Source organism: Sander vitreus, chromosome 2 (genome assembly GCF_031162955.1).
Source record: "Sander vitreus isolate 19-12246 chromosome 2, sanVit1, whole genome shotgun sequence".
Taxonomy (NCBI): Eukaryota; Metazoa; Chordata; class Actinopteri; order Perciformes; family Percidae; genus Sander; species Sander vitreus.
The window spans coordinates 28362653-28380304 of record NC_135856.1 but is presented as its reverse complement, the minus strand read 5'-3'; the positions used below and the strand labels follow the sequence as shown (position 1 = coordinate 28380304).

Below are 17652 nucleotides of genomic sequence, written 5' to 3'. Positions count from 1 at the left end.
ATTCTGCCACATTGATGTTTATATTGGTTTTTTTTAGTCCAACAATGTTATTATAGGAGTGCATTGCTATATCACTCTTAAAAGTTATTGTGTAAGCAGTCATTACCTGATGGTGACTCTTTAAGTCGTGCATATAAATCATTTATAAAAATAAAAAAAAGATGAAAGTATTTCATATATCGAAGGCTTCTGAATTAAATTTGTCTCATTTGTCTTCTGAAGTAAACCAAAAACTCCCCCGAGGCAGCATGCACACAATGTTTTGTGATGTCATCCTACCACTGGTTGTGTTCTCATGTCTACTCTACATGTGGGCTTGTATTCTTAATCAGCCAGATAACCAAGTGCAGATTTCAAGGTAATTTTGGGAAGATGAACAGTTAATATCTGAGGTCCCTAATATGAGTCCCAAATGTAACTGTTCAGTGTACTGATTTGGGTCATGAATTCAAACTATAACGAATATCCAAATCTTGTACCTTTTAATATCTTTGTTTAAATGGCAGTGATTTGTGTGTGTGTGTGTGTGTGTGTGTGTGTGTGTGTGTGTGTGTGTGTGTGTGTGTGTGTGTGTGGGAGAGTGTGTGTGTGTGTGTGTGTGTATGTGTGTGTGTGTGTGTGTGTGTGTGTGTGTGTGAGATGTGTGTGTGTGTGTGTGTGTGTGTGTGTGTGTGTGTGTGTGTGTGTGTGTGTGTGTGTGTGTGTGTGTGTGTGTGTGTGTGTGTGTGTGTGTGTGTGTGTGTGTGTGTGTGTGTGTGTGTGTGTGTGTGTGTGTGTGTGTGTGTGTGTGTGTGTATCAGGTCAGGTGTGTCTCTTCATGTGCAGAGCCAGGTGGTCGGAGCGGGAGAAGGCCCTCTGACACAGCAGACACTCGTAGGGTTTTTGGCCCGTGTGCTTGCGGTAGTGACGCGTCAGCTCATCTGAGCGGGCAAATTTCCAGCTGCAGCCCTCCCATGAGCATTGGTAAGGCTTTTCCCCTGAAGAGTTAACAATAAAACAGATGGTAATCAAATAGAAAACAAAATAAATAGACACAATCATATCTTGAGACTAATATTGTGACAGACTTTTTGTTGTTTCAGTTGTAGAGCCAATGGGGTTGTACCTGTGTGGGTGCGGAGGTGAGCCTTGAGGTGTGAGCTCTTGGTGTAGGTCTTGCTGCAGCCAGGGTATTCACAGCTGTGGCTGGCGGGCCTCTTTTTCCCTGGAGCCTTACGGCCACGCTTCCCCTCCACCCCACCAGGGGGCAGCTGTGGTCCAACCAGCAGGGGCTGCTGGTGAAGGGTCAGATGACTGGTGGCCTGTCTGTGAGTGTAGTCACAGAAAAGGGTGGCGTTGTGGTGAAAGTGTGGCATGTAGCTGTAGTGTCGAGCCTCAGGGGTCACAGCTTGAGGTGGTATGAACCTGCTGTCGGGGTAGGTCACCATGGAGGGGTGTTGCTGGGAATAGTAAGAATTAAAGTCCCATGATGAGACTTTAGTGAGGTTTCCTCTGCTGTGCCTCTCCACACTGCCTCCCTGAGTAAACCCAAAGTGATCTACGTTAGGTAGACTGGGGAAGGAAATCTGACCTGTTTGGTCGTCAATATAACCATGGTGGTACAGCTCCGGCTGGACCGACGTTGTGGTTTCAGCAGGGGACAGGAGCTCTGTCATGAGGCAGCCAGTGTTTATCTGCAGATGCTCCTGTCCTGGTTGTTCCTTAACCAGGGCCACCTCTTGGTACGCTGTGTTTGGGTCCAACTGTGGCAGCTGGTGATCATTGTTGTCCTGAAAGGGGTTGAGGTCAGGCGATGGGCTGCTCCAATCAGACAGCAGGAACTCAATGTCCCAGGATGCTTGGCTGTCGTCATCCAGGAGCTCCTCTGTCGTTTTTCTAGAGACCTGCAGCTGCTCAGAGCTGCTTGGTGACAGTTTGTTGCTGAGAGAGTCCAAAGGGAGAGAGTCACCCTCAGACTTCCACACCTAGACGGTTTTGGAGAGAAGGGATGATCACCAAGGAAAACATATTGAAAATAAGACATTCCTGCACATTGCTTTTGCATTTAAAGGATAGGTACACAGTTTTTGCAAGTCTGTCTTAAAGCTATAGTGCGTAGATTCTGTCTCCGCCATGAGGAATACTAAGTAATGACAACAAAACTGTCGGCGTGTCCACATGATACAAGCCTTACGTGATTGCGCACGCTCCCACACCGCCTCCACAACACAGTTGCTAGTAGCAAAGGAGGACACGGAGAATTAAAAAACATGATGGACTCTTCAGAAGAGGTTATTATCTTTACTCGATTTTCTGCACGTGAAAGTTGCCGGACAACACAATTTTCTGAACATAGCCATACTGAGAAATACAGAGAGAGTTGTGTGGAGCTGATAGTCTTGATTAGCTTTGTAGCAACTTATTTGGCAATGGCTTGAATGTAACGGACGTTCAACAATATGAAAAAGTTACGCACTAAAGCTTTAAACAATACCCACATGTCCATATGTACATTCAAAGCATACATGGTTGCTGTAATTGTTACTGTCCATACTGGCTGCTGAATGATCAGCTGAGGCTAATATGAGGCATCAGCAGTCTGTGTTAATCACTTGATCATCAAGTGTTTATCTCCCAAATGTTGTTTTTTTTTGTACAAAATTCCCACTTTGTGTCCCTCCACTGTGGCTCTGCAGGGAAACACTGTCAGTGAAAACACAAGGTGGGAATTTTTTACTACAAAGACTAACTTCAGAAGATACCAACTTGATTTGTCTGACTCAGACTGCTGAAACCTCACATTAGATCCAGTTGAACTTAAGAAGTTATTTTTATACATAAGGAGGATTATGGATTCTGTCCCCCGTCACTTACATTGTAACTACTTTAGGAAGGGAAATCTTTGCGGCCAGGATGGACAGCACAGTCACCGATAACTTTTTTACTGTACGTATGGGCATGTCACATTCTTTAAGACATCAATTGAACCAGGTCATAAAACTAACATTTTACTCCCTGCAGACCTTCGCTGATTTTACAGTTACATTGCTACATTACATTAGCAGATGCTTTTGTCTAAAGAACTTACAAACAAATCACAAGTTCAGCATTAAAGTGCAAGACTGACACATTTGTCAAGTTTAAGTAAAATAATGAATGATTTATCTGTGGAATGTACAAATAATCAGCTCAATGATATAAACCATACAATAGGTAGCCCTGTACGCTATTCCAATCAAGTTTTGTTCTGTCACTGTGTAGGAAACATCTGAAGTCAACACGATACTTACCTTCATATTGTCACTGGATTGAGCGAGGTTGGAGAAGGAGCTGAAGGAAGGGAGCGCAGCCTTTGTAACAGCCATCAAGCGCTTTGATACAACGCCAATTGTCAGTGGTAGCAACAAAAGTGAAGTTTCTCTTTTATTTTGTTTTTGTTTTGCTTTTTATTCTTTGCATGACCAGCTAACAGAAAGTCAAACTTCCGTTTACCAGGCCACTCATCCCAGTTACAGTCCGCTCAGTGTTAAAAGGCCACAGAAACAGGTTCTTAAAGCTGCCTGCTGTTCTCTCCCTCCTCTCTCTTGTCTATATCTGTCAGCTGCAAGTCTAACTTCAAATCTCTCTTTTTCGTGTAGGTTTTGACCGTTAGGAGGTGGAGCGTAAGTGTGAGTTACTTTGCTGGCCCACCTTTTTCATTGTTATATCCAGACCAAAACCTAAATATAAATTCTGAGATCAAAGCCCATATCATCTTTTCAATGTTTCCCCAGTATTTTAAGATGGGCAACAACATCTTTAAAGGGAAATACGCTGTTAACCTTTGCTGAAACTTGTGGACTGACTAAGTTGCTTTTTAAGTTAAGTTTTACAAGGTAAAGTGTGACGTACAGTAGGTGAAAGCTATAGTTTTTTTTATTTTTTATAAATGATTATGCAACAGTTATTTAAGAAAGTAATTTAAACAAATTTGTACAAATGATCATGCCTATAGCTGTAATGTCGTAATAGAAAATCACATAACAATGAGCATTCGAACAATAATTGTTTTATTTCAAATAAATTGCAAATGTCCTCACTCTGGCAGCTACTGTATATCTACAGTCTAGAAATAAACACAAAACAATCATCCCATCTAGGTTATAGGTCATTGGAAGATTAGTAAAAGTAACTTTAGGCAAGTGTATTTGTAGGGCACCTTTCACACACGGAGGCAATTCAAGGTGCTTCATATAAGGAAAGAAATAATGAACAAAAAGAAGAAGAGAAATGAATTAAAACAACATTTAAAACACATTAGACAATAGAATAAAGTGAGATAAATAAAATAGGACAAAATAAAAATAAAATACATAAAAACAAATCATAAACCAGAATACAGGTATTGTACAGTTACAGTTTCCCTAAATTCAAATTAAAGTAAACCAAGCAACCCAATGAGAGCTCTTCTGAGACAAAACAGGAAGGAAGTGTTTAACTCAATTGTATATATAAAACAAATCGATATATAAATAATAAATGAATAGCAATAATCAATCAAATATTTCTAAAGATGAAAAAATAACAAAATATATCAGGATAATAAATTACAATATATAATATAATCTTTTAAATGCCACTACAAAATGCACTAGAAGTTTTATAAAATAATGCGGCAAACAGACCCCCTAACACTGCAGAGTAGAGCAGTGCAGGGCTCTCTCTTGTTAGTTTTCATTCACAAGTAAACTTGGCTACCAGATGTCTGGCCACTATCTGATAAAGCATGCTTTGGCACAGAGTGCGGAGTGTGTTGGTGCATGTACAGTGAAGTGTGTGCACATGTCATGTTAATATGGTGTGTGAACTGTTTATAGTAACATGTTTGAATCAATATATGTTCCACCACAAAGAGATCTCAGTAGAATTGTCTATGATTTTTTTTTAAATTACAGAGCTACTTACAGACATTCAATGTGAATACATGATGCAAACAAATATTATTGAATAATAATATATAGATGAGCAGATTGGTATTAGCTCATAAACACGCCAACAAGCAATACAGCTCATGATTCAGTTTATAAGTCTGCAATTAAAACCCTCATCTTCTTTGTTGGAGCCAATACTGTCTTCCCAGGGAGCACATGCTGCTCTGACTTCTGAGAAGACCTGTTTGTGAACGGCGATTATATTCTGGTTGCTGTTTATCTGTTGACATGGGCAGAGGCAGGCTGCTGTCTTCTCACAGATAATGAACTCCTGACTGCTGTGGATCCCTGATGACCAGCCCACCACTGATAAAGACTCTCTCTTTCCCTCAGAGTGACGACTACACAGGACATCCACCACGGAGCCTTTTTATTGCCGTAAACACATTAGACCGGGGGTCTTCAATGTTTTTTAAGCCAAGGACCCCTTAACTGAAAGAGACTACATATATTGTATAAAATGAAGTTGCATATTAAACTGGGCCTACAATAACGTGTAGGGCGGTCTAAAACCTTTATACCAACATTATTTGCATATTATACTAAGCTATTAAAATAGCCTTATAATTGTTGCCATGATTTTATCAATCATGTTTTAATGTTAAAACATACATTTGGCAAAGTGAATCCTTATAACTTGTCTGTGGATGACCTTAGTGACATCCTTACCTATAGGCCAGTAAGCCTATAATCAGTGGGGATTTATATTTGTTGATAATATGTTATTATGCCCCCTGCATTGACTCTGATGACCCCCTGTTGAAGATCCCTGCATCAGACACGTTCATCTGTAGTTTATTTTCTGACTAACTTGTGAATTTGTGTGAGTATAATGTTATGAGACAGAAGACACTAAAATAAGCTTTATGCTTATGCTTTATGTAGTCAGAGCCACCCATATTAATATGACATAATTTTTCTGTATATTTAGTGTCTATTTTCTATTTCTATTTTCTTCTTTTCTTTAATTGTATGTCTAGTCAAGAGCCTGTCTTTAAAAAAGAAACTTAAAAAAAAACGTATTCATTTTGTAACAAACTTTTAGTTCTTTTTGCACATAATCAATATAAATGATGGAAGTAGCAACACAAACAAAACAATATATCTTTGTCTCCATCTAGTGGCCATATGGTGTCCATGTGCCTACGGCCTTAGAAGAGTTATAAATAAGTGTTTGCTCTAAATATGTAGTCTTTTCAGTTATGTTTTCATGTATTTTTCTTGCTTCTTTACTTGTTCATAATATTATACATGTGAGCATGCATGAAGGTCTATACAATTCATTTGTTTACTTCATATAGACAGTAAATGTTATGAATACTCTTGGTTCGTGTGTGTGTGTGTGTGTGTGTGTGTGTGTGTGTGTGTGTGTGTGTGTGTGTGTGTGTGTGTGTGTGTGTGCAAACTGTCTGCACCAGTGTATGTGTATTATTGTGGCTACAGTACTTAGATAACCTAACCATGACTATTAAATTAATAATTAATTTGACAGGTGTCAAACCTCTCTCAACCTGAGTCGTAAAAACTAGTATATCATGTGAATGTTGCGTGCACTGCAGTGTTTCTTCTTTTGTACAAAAAGAAAGCACACAGCAGCACTGAGGCAGGTTGAACCAACACAGTGAGTGTGTGTCTGCAGTGGGAGCCATGGCACTCAGGTGGATCATTCTGTTCTTTGGCTTAGGACTGGTAAGTCATTTTGTGAAACATAACATTCATATTGTATCTCCAGTGCAAAACAGTGACATTGCTTTAATGTCACCCAGAATATCAGATCATTCTTTACAATCAAATTTCTCTTTTGATTAATGTATTTTCTAATGTATTTACTAGGCAGCAGCTAAGCTGACAGGTGATACAGGTGAGTCACATATTATCAGTGTGCGAACTATACCATGGCTTTCAGGGAAGCTTATTTTTTTCTTTGCCTGCGCGGCCTGAACAAGAGGACTGATGTTGTTACAAAGAAACAAGCTGAAAGCATGTAGGCCCTACTTGCTTTTGTAGCACATCTAATCTATAATAATCAGTAGTGACCACAATAAACCTCCACACAGGTATCACAAACAAACATCACAGTATGATGCAATACGGTCAACTAAAGCAGGGCACTGTTTTTGATATTGTGCTGCCACGCTTCGATGGCGATGGCAAGAACAGCATGCATGCTGGTATCTTTATTAAAGTGAATTAGTGATGAATTACCCTCATGTATGAATCATACATTAATAATAGCCTAATTTTACGCACGATCCAACATGATATAGATACAGAATAATAGAAATGCATGGCATAAATATAATTTTGTCAATATAGCTTGACATTTCGTTGGCACAATTTGGAAATGTGCAATTGAAAATATTTTAGATAACACAAAGCTACGCTGTCTGTACTCCAAAACAACTCCCTGGAACTCCTCGCTCCCCACTCGCGTTCCACACTATACATCCATGGTCTTTCTATGATGTGGTTATGCATAATTATGTAATGTAGTTACACTTATAATAGCAATCTGAGCCTGTCAGTGGCAAAAACAACCCCAAAACTGAAATTAAGGGTGCACATTTGCCCTATAGAATAACATTGCAGCCTGGTTTGCAGCTGCAGTTACAGTGTTCTCGCTCAATACTAGACCGATTTCAAAGATTTTTGTTCACATTAGTCACTTAGACACACATGCATGGGAAAATAGGGTTTAGGTTGAAAAATACCGATATTTCCCTTTAAGAGATGTCAGCAAACTGAATACCTGAAATAAATCTGTGCTTCTTTGCCAAAAGGGCTCTCACTCAGAACAACTTGGAAGTCTATTGCAAATCTTAAAGAGTCAGATGGCAAAATTTAAATATAGAAATAAATAAGCTTTAAAATATGTGACATTTTAAACATGTCTCAGGTCTGTGGGGCAATGCTCAATGCTAATAGCACAAATACACAGCACAATAATAATTACGTTAATAATATCATCCTTTAATCCAATTTTTGAGCAGAATATTTTTGATTCTACATCTACAGAAACTGATGTTGATGAAGGCCATGACTGGGACATCTTTAACATCAATGAAGGTTTGCCGACACTATTTGTGTTTTGCTTTGTTGTATAATGTCTCGATGCATCTGATGATTTTCATCAACCAATACAATTTTTCTTTGCAGTGGCTGGGCTGGACCTGCTGGAGGGAGACATCGATCAGGAGGAAGTAAGCCATATATATATATATATATATATATATATATATATATATATATATATACATATTATAAGACCACAAGCACTCACCTCAGTGAGTCTGTTGAAGTTTGCGTGTTACTGTTACTCCTTTGTTCATCCCTAATTGTATACCTGTTGTTCACTGCATTCCCATCAGACATTCAGCAGAAACTCCATTATAGGAGACAAGTATCGTTGGCCAACAACCATTCCCTACTATCTCGAAGACAGTCTGGGTAAGAAACTCACATTCCTAGTACTTATGTTATTATGGATATGCACTAAATTAGGATGCTTTCTCATGTTTCTTTGTCGTACACCATGTAACATGTACTGTAGACATGAATGCAAAGGGAGTGATCCTGAAAGCATTTGACCAGTACAGACTGAAGACCTGCATTGACTTTACGCCATGGAAAGGAGAGGAGAACTACATCTCTGTGTTCAAAGGAAGCGGAGTGAGCACTGTGTTCACTTAATATCGCTGTATTCTTGAACCAAACTGTCAGTGCTTATTACATGCCTGCTCGTTGCATGTGTCCTAACACATGAAGCCACAACACATGTTAATGCAATCACTGCATCCTCAACAAAGGTTTGAATGTGCACTAATAAATACTTTTATATACGCAACTGGTGAAATGTCTTGTAGTGGCAAACATACAGAGAATTATCATCAGACTCTGCAGTTCCCCTCAGCGCCTCAGTTATGTGCCGTAAGGTTTTATGGCACATAACTTTAGCCGTTTTCAGTGAAAAACCTCTGATAAACTGTCCAGCATAAAGCGGCAGACTGATAAAGTTAACCACCAGCAGGTGAGCATAGTGGAACATGTAGCAGACACATATTTTTCTCAGTAGTCAATGACCAAATTAGAGCTCAAAGGAGAGTCAATATTTGGACTTACAGTTGTCAGTTGACCACAAACATGACTCTAAATGATGCTAATGTTGTTCTTTGTCTGCTAGATGCATAAATAGGCACTGTTTGTTACCAGCTCTATACAATCTGCTGTCCCCAAGTGGCAAAACAAATTAGTATTACTGCTCACAGAGAAGTTTACTAAAACCTAATGAAAGTGTTACTGAGGCTGGTTCTGAGCTAACGCCAGCTAGCTAAGGCTATCTACAGGTGTATTTGTCATCCTCTAAATGATGGCCTTCTCTCCGCAGATTGAAAGACCATTTAGTCAAGAGTGCTTGCTTTCCCTCTAAGTAGATGCTTCTCCTCTGTAGGCAACCAGCGTGCGGGGAAGCAGCGGCTGTCCATTGGTAAAAACTGTGATCGTCTTGGAACCGTTGAGCACGAGTTCCTGCACGCTCTGGGCTTCTGGCATGAGCAGTCCAGAGCTGACCGTGATGATTATGTCAACATCATGTGGGATCGCATTGAACCTGGTAATAACAACACCTTGAATTACATCTCAACACTTTTTTTGGGGGGGGGGGATCTATAAACGCGAAGGTCTGTCGCTCTGTCCCTCTGTCGCTGAGTGATAAAGTTACACCATTGGTCGGAGTGAGTGATGACTTCGGTCAGGTTGGAGTTGCCCATTTGGCCGTTGCTCTTTCAAAATGAATTGTGGCAACAGTTACAACTATACACTAGGTTTCTACCTGGTCTTGTCAAATTAGTGTATGTAGTAATGTATTATCTCCTGCATTCTTCTCCTTATGCGTGCCTGCTGTCTGAATATATTTTCAAAAACAAAGGGCTATATTCTTCCTGATATTGTTTTAATGCCTTCCTCAGGTAAAGAGCACAACTTCAAAAAATACGATGACGCAGTGTCCAGTGCTTTAGGTGTTGCCTATGACTACCGCTCTGTAATGCACTACACAAAGACATCCTTTAACATTGGCTCTGAGCCCACCATCGTCACCAACCAAGCTCAACCGTCTCTACAACTGCAGTGAGTCATCTCATTCTCAACCTGTCATTGTGTCCAATAAATGAGACATAAGACCTGCACTTTGAGTGTTGGAACAATCAATAAACTAAATCACCTCATAAAATAAGAATTATTTTTATCTCATAATAACCTATCTACAGAAGAGGATTAGAGCCACATGTGAAAAATGTATTTGAGTTCTGAGTTTTAAATCAGAATTGTGAGATTAAAGCCCAAATTCTGATAATAATTCCTTTCAGAATTTGGACTTTAAACTCAGAACTCAAAAACGTTTTTCACATTGGTTCTAATTAGGGCTGCACGATATGAGGAAAATATGTGATATGCGATGTTGTTGAATATCGCGATAAAGATATTACTTGCGATAAATAAACAGATATTAAAGTGTTTCTTACTTATGCCTTTCTGCTGGTTACAGTGTTCTTCTAAAATACAACAAATGACTTGCTGAATTTAAAACAAATGAAAGGAAATAATTTCCAACATTCTTCTATGGAACAAATTGAACACTGAATTGAATATAAATTGGAACCACTAAAAAAAGAATGAGTTACATTTTAAAGTGCAGCTTTCTTTTTCTTTTCTTTCAGCTAACACAAAACATCACTGAGTGTCTTGTGCTTTATGTCGCAGCCTTTCGCGATTTGTATATTGCACCAGTTGATATTGCAATGACGATAAAAAAATAATAATCCTCTTCTGTACCAGCCAGCTCTTTTCTGTTCTGTGGTTTTTATTTTCTTGGTCCAGGTGAACTTCTGTTGCAAGATGATGTAACAATATTTGTGTGGTGGCACTTTTGTTCTCTATCTGCATTATCAGCCCATAGTTATCAGGCTGACAGCACTGTGGCATATCGACACATTTATCACTCCTTTAATTGAGGGCAAAAGAAAGCAGGATTTGTGATAACACATTTGACCAAAGGTATCCTGATTAAAAACACTGACACAAGAAGTTTCCATCAAATAGTTATTGAGACTGGTGCTCTAATTAGAAATGATTCATACAACTATAACAGTCTGGCATTTACTACTACAAAGGGTCGCAGGTTGGTGTCGAACCGCTGCTGTAAGGACTCAGTACCTGTACCGAAGTATCTTGATGAAATTGTGACTGTTTCCTCTCCACAGCCAAGTCTTCTAGCTTTGTGGATAGCTGTAACTTTGAGGAGGAGAACATCTGTGGGATGATTCAGGGTCCTGGCAACGCTGAGTGGGAACAACGTAGTTCTGTGAGCGGAGGGCCTCAGACTGACTTCTCCAACATGGGACAATGCAAAGGTTGGCTCAACCAAAACAAATACCTGTTACGGACTTTCCTTTTAAAATCTGCTGGAAAAAGCTTCAAGAGATACCAAATATGTCACAAAATATCTAGAACTCTCAATTTTAAGGAAATAATGCAGCCACAAGAAATGGCATCTTGGGTTTGAACATTTGAATTTTATTAATGAAACACTGGAAACTGCAGATAAACTGTATAGGCTACAGTATAATCTTATATTATACACATCCCTAAGTTGTTGTCCAGTTAGCAGTTATTAAAGAAAGCTAATCACTTTATCACCTCATCTAGTCTCATTCATAGATAGCTGGCCTTGGTGTTTAGTGTATCAGTGTGTGTGTGTGTGTGTGTGTGTGTGTGTGTGTGTGTGTGTGTGTGTGTGTGTGTGTGTGTGTGTGTGTGTGTGTGTGTGTGTGTGTGTGCAGTGTCTGAAGATAAAAACAAAGGTGCCTGAAGTGATTTATAACATAATGTCAGTAAAAACAATGCCAATGCCAATTTATTAGTAATTTATTAGATAGAATTTAGAGCGTTTTCTTTCATTATTTGTTATAAAAAGATGAAACATAATCTGGGAATTACTGTACATTGTCAATGTCATCAATAAACATATGAAAATTATTTATTAGCCTTTAACAAAATTGCAGTACAGTGTAATGGATGTCTCTGCTGAAATTTGGCCAATTAGTACTAAGTCCAGGCAGTACCACTGGAGGAGACTTTAATCAACCAATCAATCAACCAACCAATCAATCAATCAATCAATCAACCAACCAACCAACCGACCAACCAATCAATCATTCAATCAACCAATCAATTTGTCACATGAAATCATATAAAATACAACTCCAGTGAAATGTAATAAGCATAGTAAACATACTGAATTGACAATGATGAAGTATGTTCTTGAATATGGTACCATAAAATGTAATGTGACAAACTTCTGAGGCCCAATATTAGCCCCTTTGTCTCCTCCTGCCCTCAGGAAAAGGCTACTTCATGCACTTCAGCACAGCCTCTGCAGAACCTGGTGACCGTGCATTCCTGGAGAGTCGTTTGCTTTACCCGAAACCTGGAGCCCAGTGTCTGCAGTTCTTCCTCCATAACACCGGGGCAGATGATGATGTTCTCAATATCTGGGTGAGGCAGTATGATGAGGCCAACCCCAGCGGTAAACTGAAGCTATTCAAGAGTATTTCAGGTAACAAATAAAACCAATTTGGTGATTATTAAGTTCCTCTGACCGCAGTTCCTGTAACTCTTTCAGCTCCTACTTCAGGGCAAGGTCTTTTCCCTTTTCCGCATAGTGACCTAGGTCTACGTTGATTGGTCCAACTTATAAGTCACGCCCACTGTCAACCCAGCACTTGCAGCGCACCATCTGTAAAAGTCATGCATCTGTGTTAGCAAAACATTGACTACTTGAATTACTTGACTACGTGAATTACTACAAGAATGGACGGAATGCTGAACTCTGAAAAGTGGACTGATGCGGAGGTGCAGGCACTGCTGGCCATGTACGTCACCGAGGAGGTGCAGAGGGACCTGGAAGGATCCACAAGAAACTCCGTTATGAGGATCCTGGCAAGGCACAACAGGAACATTCCGATGGCCTCCTCCATGCTGGTTTGTTGTTGTATGTGGCGCTAAAGTCAAGTGACGATGCTATAATGTGAATGCAAATGGCAACACCAGTTTTGGGGGAGAGTAGTTAGTAGAACTGTTTAAAAGGTTAGTATAACTACGTTCCTGTAACTACTTGGTCAGAAAGAGACTAATGTCTATTCTCTGTTCTACCTGTTCTCTTTACAGGAGGTGCCATGGGCTCCTGGGAACTGCATAACATCAATCTGAATATGACACAAAAGGGCCGTGTGGTTTTTGAGGGCGTTTCTCTCTGGATGACATTAACCTGTCATCCACAAAGTGCCCTCAGCATGTCTGGCACATCCGCAACATCACTCGCCTGCTGGCCACCACACCAGCAGGAGGTAAACTCTACAGCCCTCGCTTTCTGTCACCAGCAGGTTACTCCTTCCCGGTAAATGCCTTTTAAATGTTTGATTCTCTCAATCTTGAAGAAATCCAAAGCTTTTACATACCTGTTGTGTATATTTATGGTTGCTAAGCTATAATTGGTCAATTGCTTATCTGGGGAGGCATTTGGCAAATGGTCAATTCACTTACATTATCGTCACATCCTTGCATAGTACCCTAACATCATTTCATACTACTCTGTGATCTGTAGGTCGGTGTGTACCTAAACGGAACAAGTGACAGTCCAGGGAAAATGGCCACCTACTTCCAACTGACCTCAGGTCCCAACGACCACAAACTCAAGTGGCCATGTCCGTGGCAGCAGGCAACTATGGCCCTGATAGATCAGCAGTCTGACATCAGACAGCAAATGAACATGCACCGAATGGTCACCACTGACCCCGACATGAAGTCCTCTGATGGTAAGAGATGAGGGGATAACTTGTAGTGTAGCAAGCCTCACTAGCCACTCATTTTGTTCTTTTATAGCAGTGATTCCCAACCAGGGGTACGTGTACTCCAGGGGCTACTTCTGCAGTTACTAGGGGCTATGTGGAAAGATTGTAGAGTAGCTCAACTAATTTGAAAAAAATAGAAATTATGTTTTGATTGGAAGAATATATCCACAAATTAACATGAAGTCAACTAAATGCCTGAACACTACATGTTGCAGTTATGTAAGAGTGAAAAGTAAGCAAGCAAGCAAGCGCAGTTTAGATAAAAGTAATGAATAAATGGTAGAAATAACTAGTTAAAAGTAATGAATAAACAGTTTGAATCATTAGCTAAAGTAATAGAGAAACAATTAAAAAAAGCTCAAATTTGAAAAAGCTAAAAGTGACGGCTTAGAGTAACGTTAATGGATAAATGGTTGAAACATTCAGCTTCACTCAAAGTAGTAGTAGAAGAATTGTTGACCAAACCAATTTCAATATTGACAGTTCAGTTGTAGGAAATAATTAACAATATCCACTTTTATATAATGAACAGTGTTATATTTAGAACATACAGTGTGAATTGATGAAGAGGTAAGTGAGTTCATCTGACAGGGCTGTAGGGGTACCTGAGACCAAAAAGGTTGGGAACCACTGCTTTTTACAATGAATTGTTGCTTTGTTCGTCAGACAGTTCACCTGTTTCTCCCAGGCACTGAGTACTACTGGGACGATCCCAGGAAGGTGGGCAGTAAAGTGACTGTGTCTGATGGCTGCTATTACTATCGAGGCCCAGGCAGTGGAACAAGTGCCTTCATCACTCACAGCCGACTAAAGAGCAGAAACTTCATCAAACAAGAAGATGCCTTCTTTGTTTTCAGTCTGGAAGGTGTGGAGTCATTCAGACGTGACAGCTGTACTGTACTGTATATCTAAGATCAACCTGTCTCTGAAAGGTCACGGTTGTGCTTCTACTTGTCCTCAGATATATCTGATCTGCTGCTATCTCAGCCTCTTCCCCGCTCGGCTGTCCATGCTGACGCCGGTCTGATGATGAAGGCTGTAGACCAAGGGGCTCTGCAGGGAGCTGCTGATAACTCCATGCTGGTCACAGCTGTCGCAGGGTCAGTGGTAGCAGTCATGTTGGTGGTTTCCATGGTGATCGTAGGGAACGCCTGGAGGATGAGGAGGAGGAGAAGACAGTAGGAGAGCGACAAGGTGGTGATCATACAGGACATGCCTGGATTCATGGAAGCCAATGTGAGTTAAACATCAGGGTCAACAGTATTTCACATCATTGCAATTTAGGTTAGCGATAGTTTACCATTCCTCATTTGTTCTTAAGCATCTAAAGCAAACTGTTGTGTTCTTAGTTTGTGTTAGAAGAATCTGTACTTAATACGTCTCTATTTCATTACAGGAGCACCAGACCAAAGATCTACCATCTCCTTTCACTACTCCATGATGTCCGGATGAAAGGAAACAATCACCAGCAGAGCACATTACTAAATGATCTATTTAATCAGATTGTCACGTGACTGATTATCATATATAATCTGAATTTGTATTAAAAATTTGTTTGAAATAAAATCTCTGACAGCATACATGTTCGAACCATTTGTCCACAGCAACCCTCCTCGTGTAATAGTCTTACATGATAGTTGCGGCCTGATGGTTAGAGAATTGAGCTTGTGACCTGGAAGTCATTGGTTCAGTCCCCAGACCAACAGGATCAAATCTGGTACCCTGTTTACATGTACATGGTTATTGTGAAAAACTGAGACATTTTCCTTCGTTTACACGCAAACGGAGAATTCGCCTCTGAAAACGATTCTTTCTAAAAACTCTTGCCAAAGTGGAGATTTTGGAAAACTTCATTTGCACGTTTGCATGTAAACTGAGACAAACGGAGGTTTAGGCAGCCAAGGAAGTGATTTGTTGTTGTTATTTTTGAGCTTCTGATTGGACTTACATGGACTTGAGCTTCTCGTTACACTGCCACCTACAGGTTTGGCATGCTCTTGACGGCATTGACGGCATATATACACGGGTTCGTGTAAACGAACACTTTTCTGAAAACTGACAGCTGTGCACGATGTTATTTTTGAAATTGGAGAGGTTGAAATGTCCGTTTATGAAAATAGCCGGCCACGTGTAAATGTAGCATGGGTGGGGAAAGTGAAAGAACAGCGCTTGTGCCTCCCTCATAACCACCACTGAGCTGCCGTTGAGCAAGGCCCTAACCCAAAAACGGCTGTCAGTGGCCAGCAGATCAGACTGTGGTTGTACTGGGCGATTTCCAGGTATGAATGTGCAACTGTGTGAATGTGACAGGTCGTTCCTGCAAAAGAGAGGCTTCCTCTCAGTGAACCTTCTCCGAATAAATAATAAATAATATATCCATGGCCTCTATAACCCTTGTTAATTTAACATTGCAATGGAGTCAAATTACCAAAGACTATAACATATCAACCTATTATGCATCATGTTATTCAACTATTTTCACTCTTAAATGAAGTCTCTCCTGATTTAACTGCCGTTACATCATATTCAACGCGACACCAACATGGTGTGTTCTCTCACTGGATCCTTTTATCAGCAACCAAACCAAGGAACGTCTGCACTTCATCAATTAACCTCGGTGTGGTTTTGCGGCCTGCCACTTTTTTGAATCTCGGTTGAATAAATAAGAAAACTGCAGTGACTATTGACAGTAGCATGGCTATTTAAATGGCAGGTTTGTGCAGGATGTCCTGTGTTGGGCTAGTGATGATTCTCTCCCTGACCAATCAGTGGTCGGCAGTGTTTTAGCTCCACCTTAGTGTCGGCTCAGCTCACTCAGAACCTTGACTGAGGTGATACAAAAAAAAGTACCAGGAACAATGGTGGAATGTAACTAAGTACATTTACTCAAGTGCTGTACAGTACAAATTTGAGGTACTTGTACTTTACTTTAGTCTTTTCTTTTCATGCCACTTTCTACTTCTACTGTACTGTTTACTCCATTACATTAATCTGTCAGCTTTAGTGATTGGAATGCTGATTTAGCAGTATTCACAGTATTGTTATCGGATTCTTCCGTTTGACTTTCGGTAGCCTACTACTTCTGCATACTTTCAGCTACAAAACTATTCAAATATCAAAATGTTCAGCTCTTTAAGGGAATTTCTGCTTGTATTCAATGTTTTTCTACCATTTATACTTTTTTTTTACATTGAAAGTCAATGGAGGAACCTTCAAATACTTCTAGGCTTCTTCGCCTTCGAAGTGCTACTAGGAGTAGCACTTCACCACATACTTTCACCTACAGATGTCATTCTATTCACAAGACCATCAGCTATTAGAAAATGATTCCGCTTATTGATATCTTTTGCAGTTTTTGCGTTAACACTGTATAAGATTAGTGCTTCTTTGGGCCTTTTCTGCATTTTAAGAGCTGCTCAGTGTGGGTAATGTCACAGCTACAGTGCAGAGGAGAGAAAAGATTGTCTTAAAAATTTCTCTTTAACTTTCTCTTAGGCCACAATCTTTACTCCTCATACACCATTTATACGTCAAAACGTAGATAAACTTATCTTTTTTCAGCCAATGGGCTCATTAAAACAATGGGACTCATACATTTGGATCTGTGAGCATCCAAATGGAAAAAGCCACAAGCATTCCTTCATTGACAGCCGTTGTTTAACATCCTCGATATTTATGGACGAAAGCACAGGGTAACAGTTTTTCAAATCGCTGATATGCCCACATTGTTTACTTTATCCACACAAATTATATATCAATGTGTTCGCAAATGCTTTCTGTTGCTCACAGTGGGGTCA

At 40.0% G+C, this 17652-nt stretch overlaps 1 protein-coding gene and 1 pseudogene across 2 annotated transcripts; one reads left to right on the top strand and one right to left on the bottom strand.

Annotated features, from left to right (window-relative positions):
* Positions 1 to 742: 742 nt before the first annotated feature.
* On the bottom strand, positions 743 to 3598 carry klf1 (Kruppel like factor 1 (erythroid)). Its single transcript, XM_078264338.1, has 3 exons — positions 3270 to 3598; positions 1106 to 1964; positions 743 to 977 (listed from the first exon to the last, which is right to left on the bottom strand). The coding sequence occupies exons 1-3, from the start codon at positions 3342 to 3344 to the stop codon at positions 802 to 804; spliced, it is 1110 nt and encodes a 369-aa protein (XP_078120464.1). The 5' UTR covers positions 3345 to 3598; the 3' UTR covers positions 743 to 801.
* A 4137-nt stretch (positions 3599 to 7735) lies between these two features.
* Positions 7736 to 15296, top strand: LOC144528846 (meprin A subunit beta-like; annotated as a pseudogene). Its single transcript, XR_013502937.1, has 13 exons — positions 7736 to 8015; positions 8106 to 8149; positions 8318 to 8396; positions 8500 to 8629; positions 9380 to 9558; positions 9914 to 10073; positions 11207 to 11356; positions 12346 to 12561; positions 13173 to 13401; positions 13609 to 13819; positions 14544 to 14720; positions 14817 to 15091; positions 15252 to 15296. The product of XR_013502937.1 is annotated as a meprin A subunit beta-like (transcript).
* Positions 15297 to 17652: the final 2356 nt, after the last annotated feature.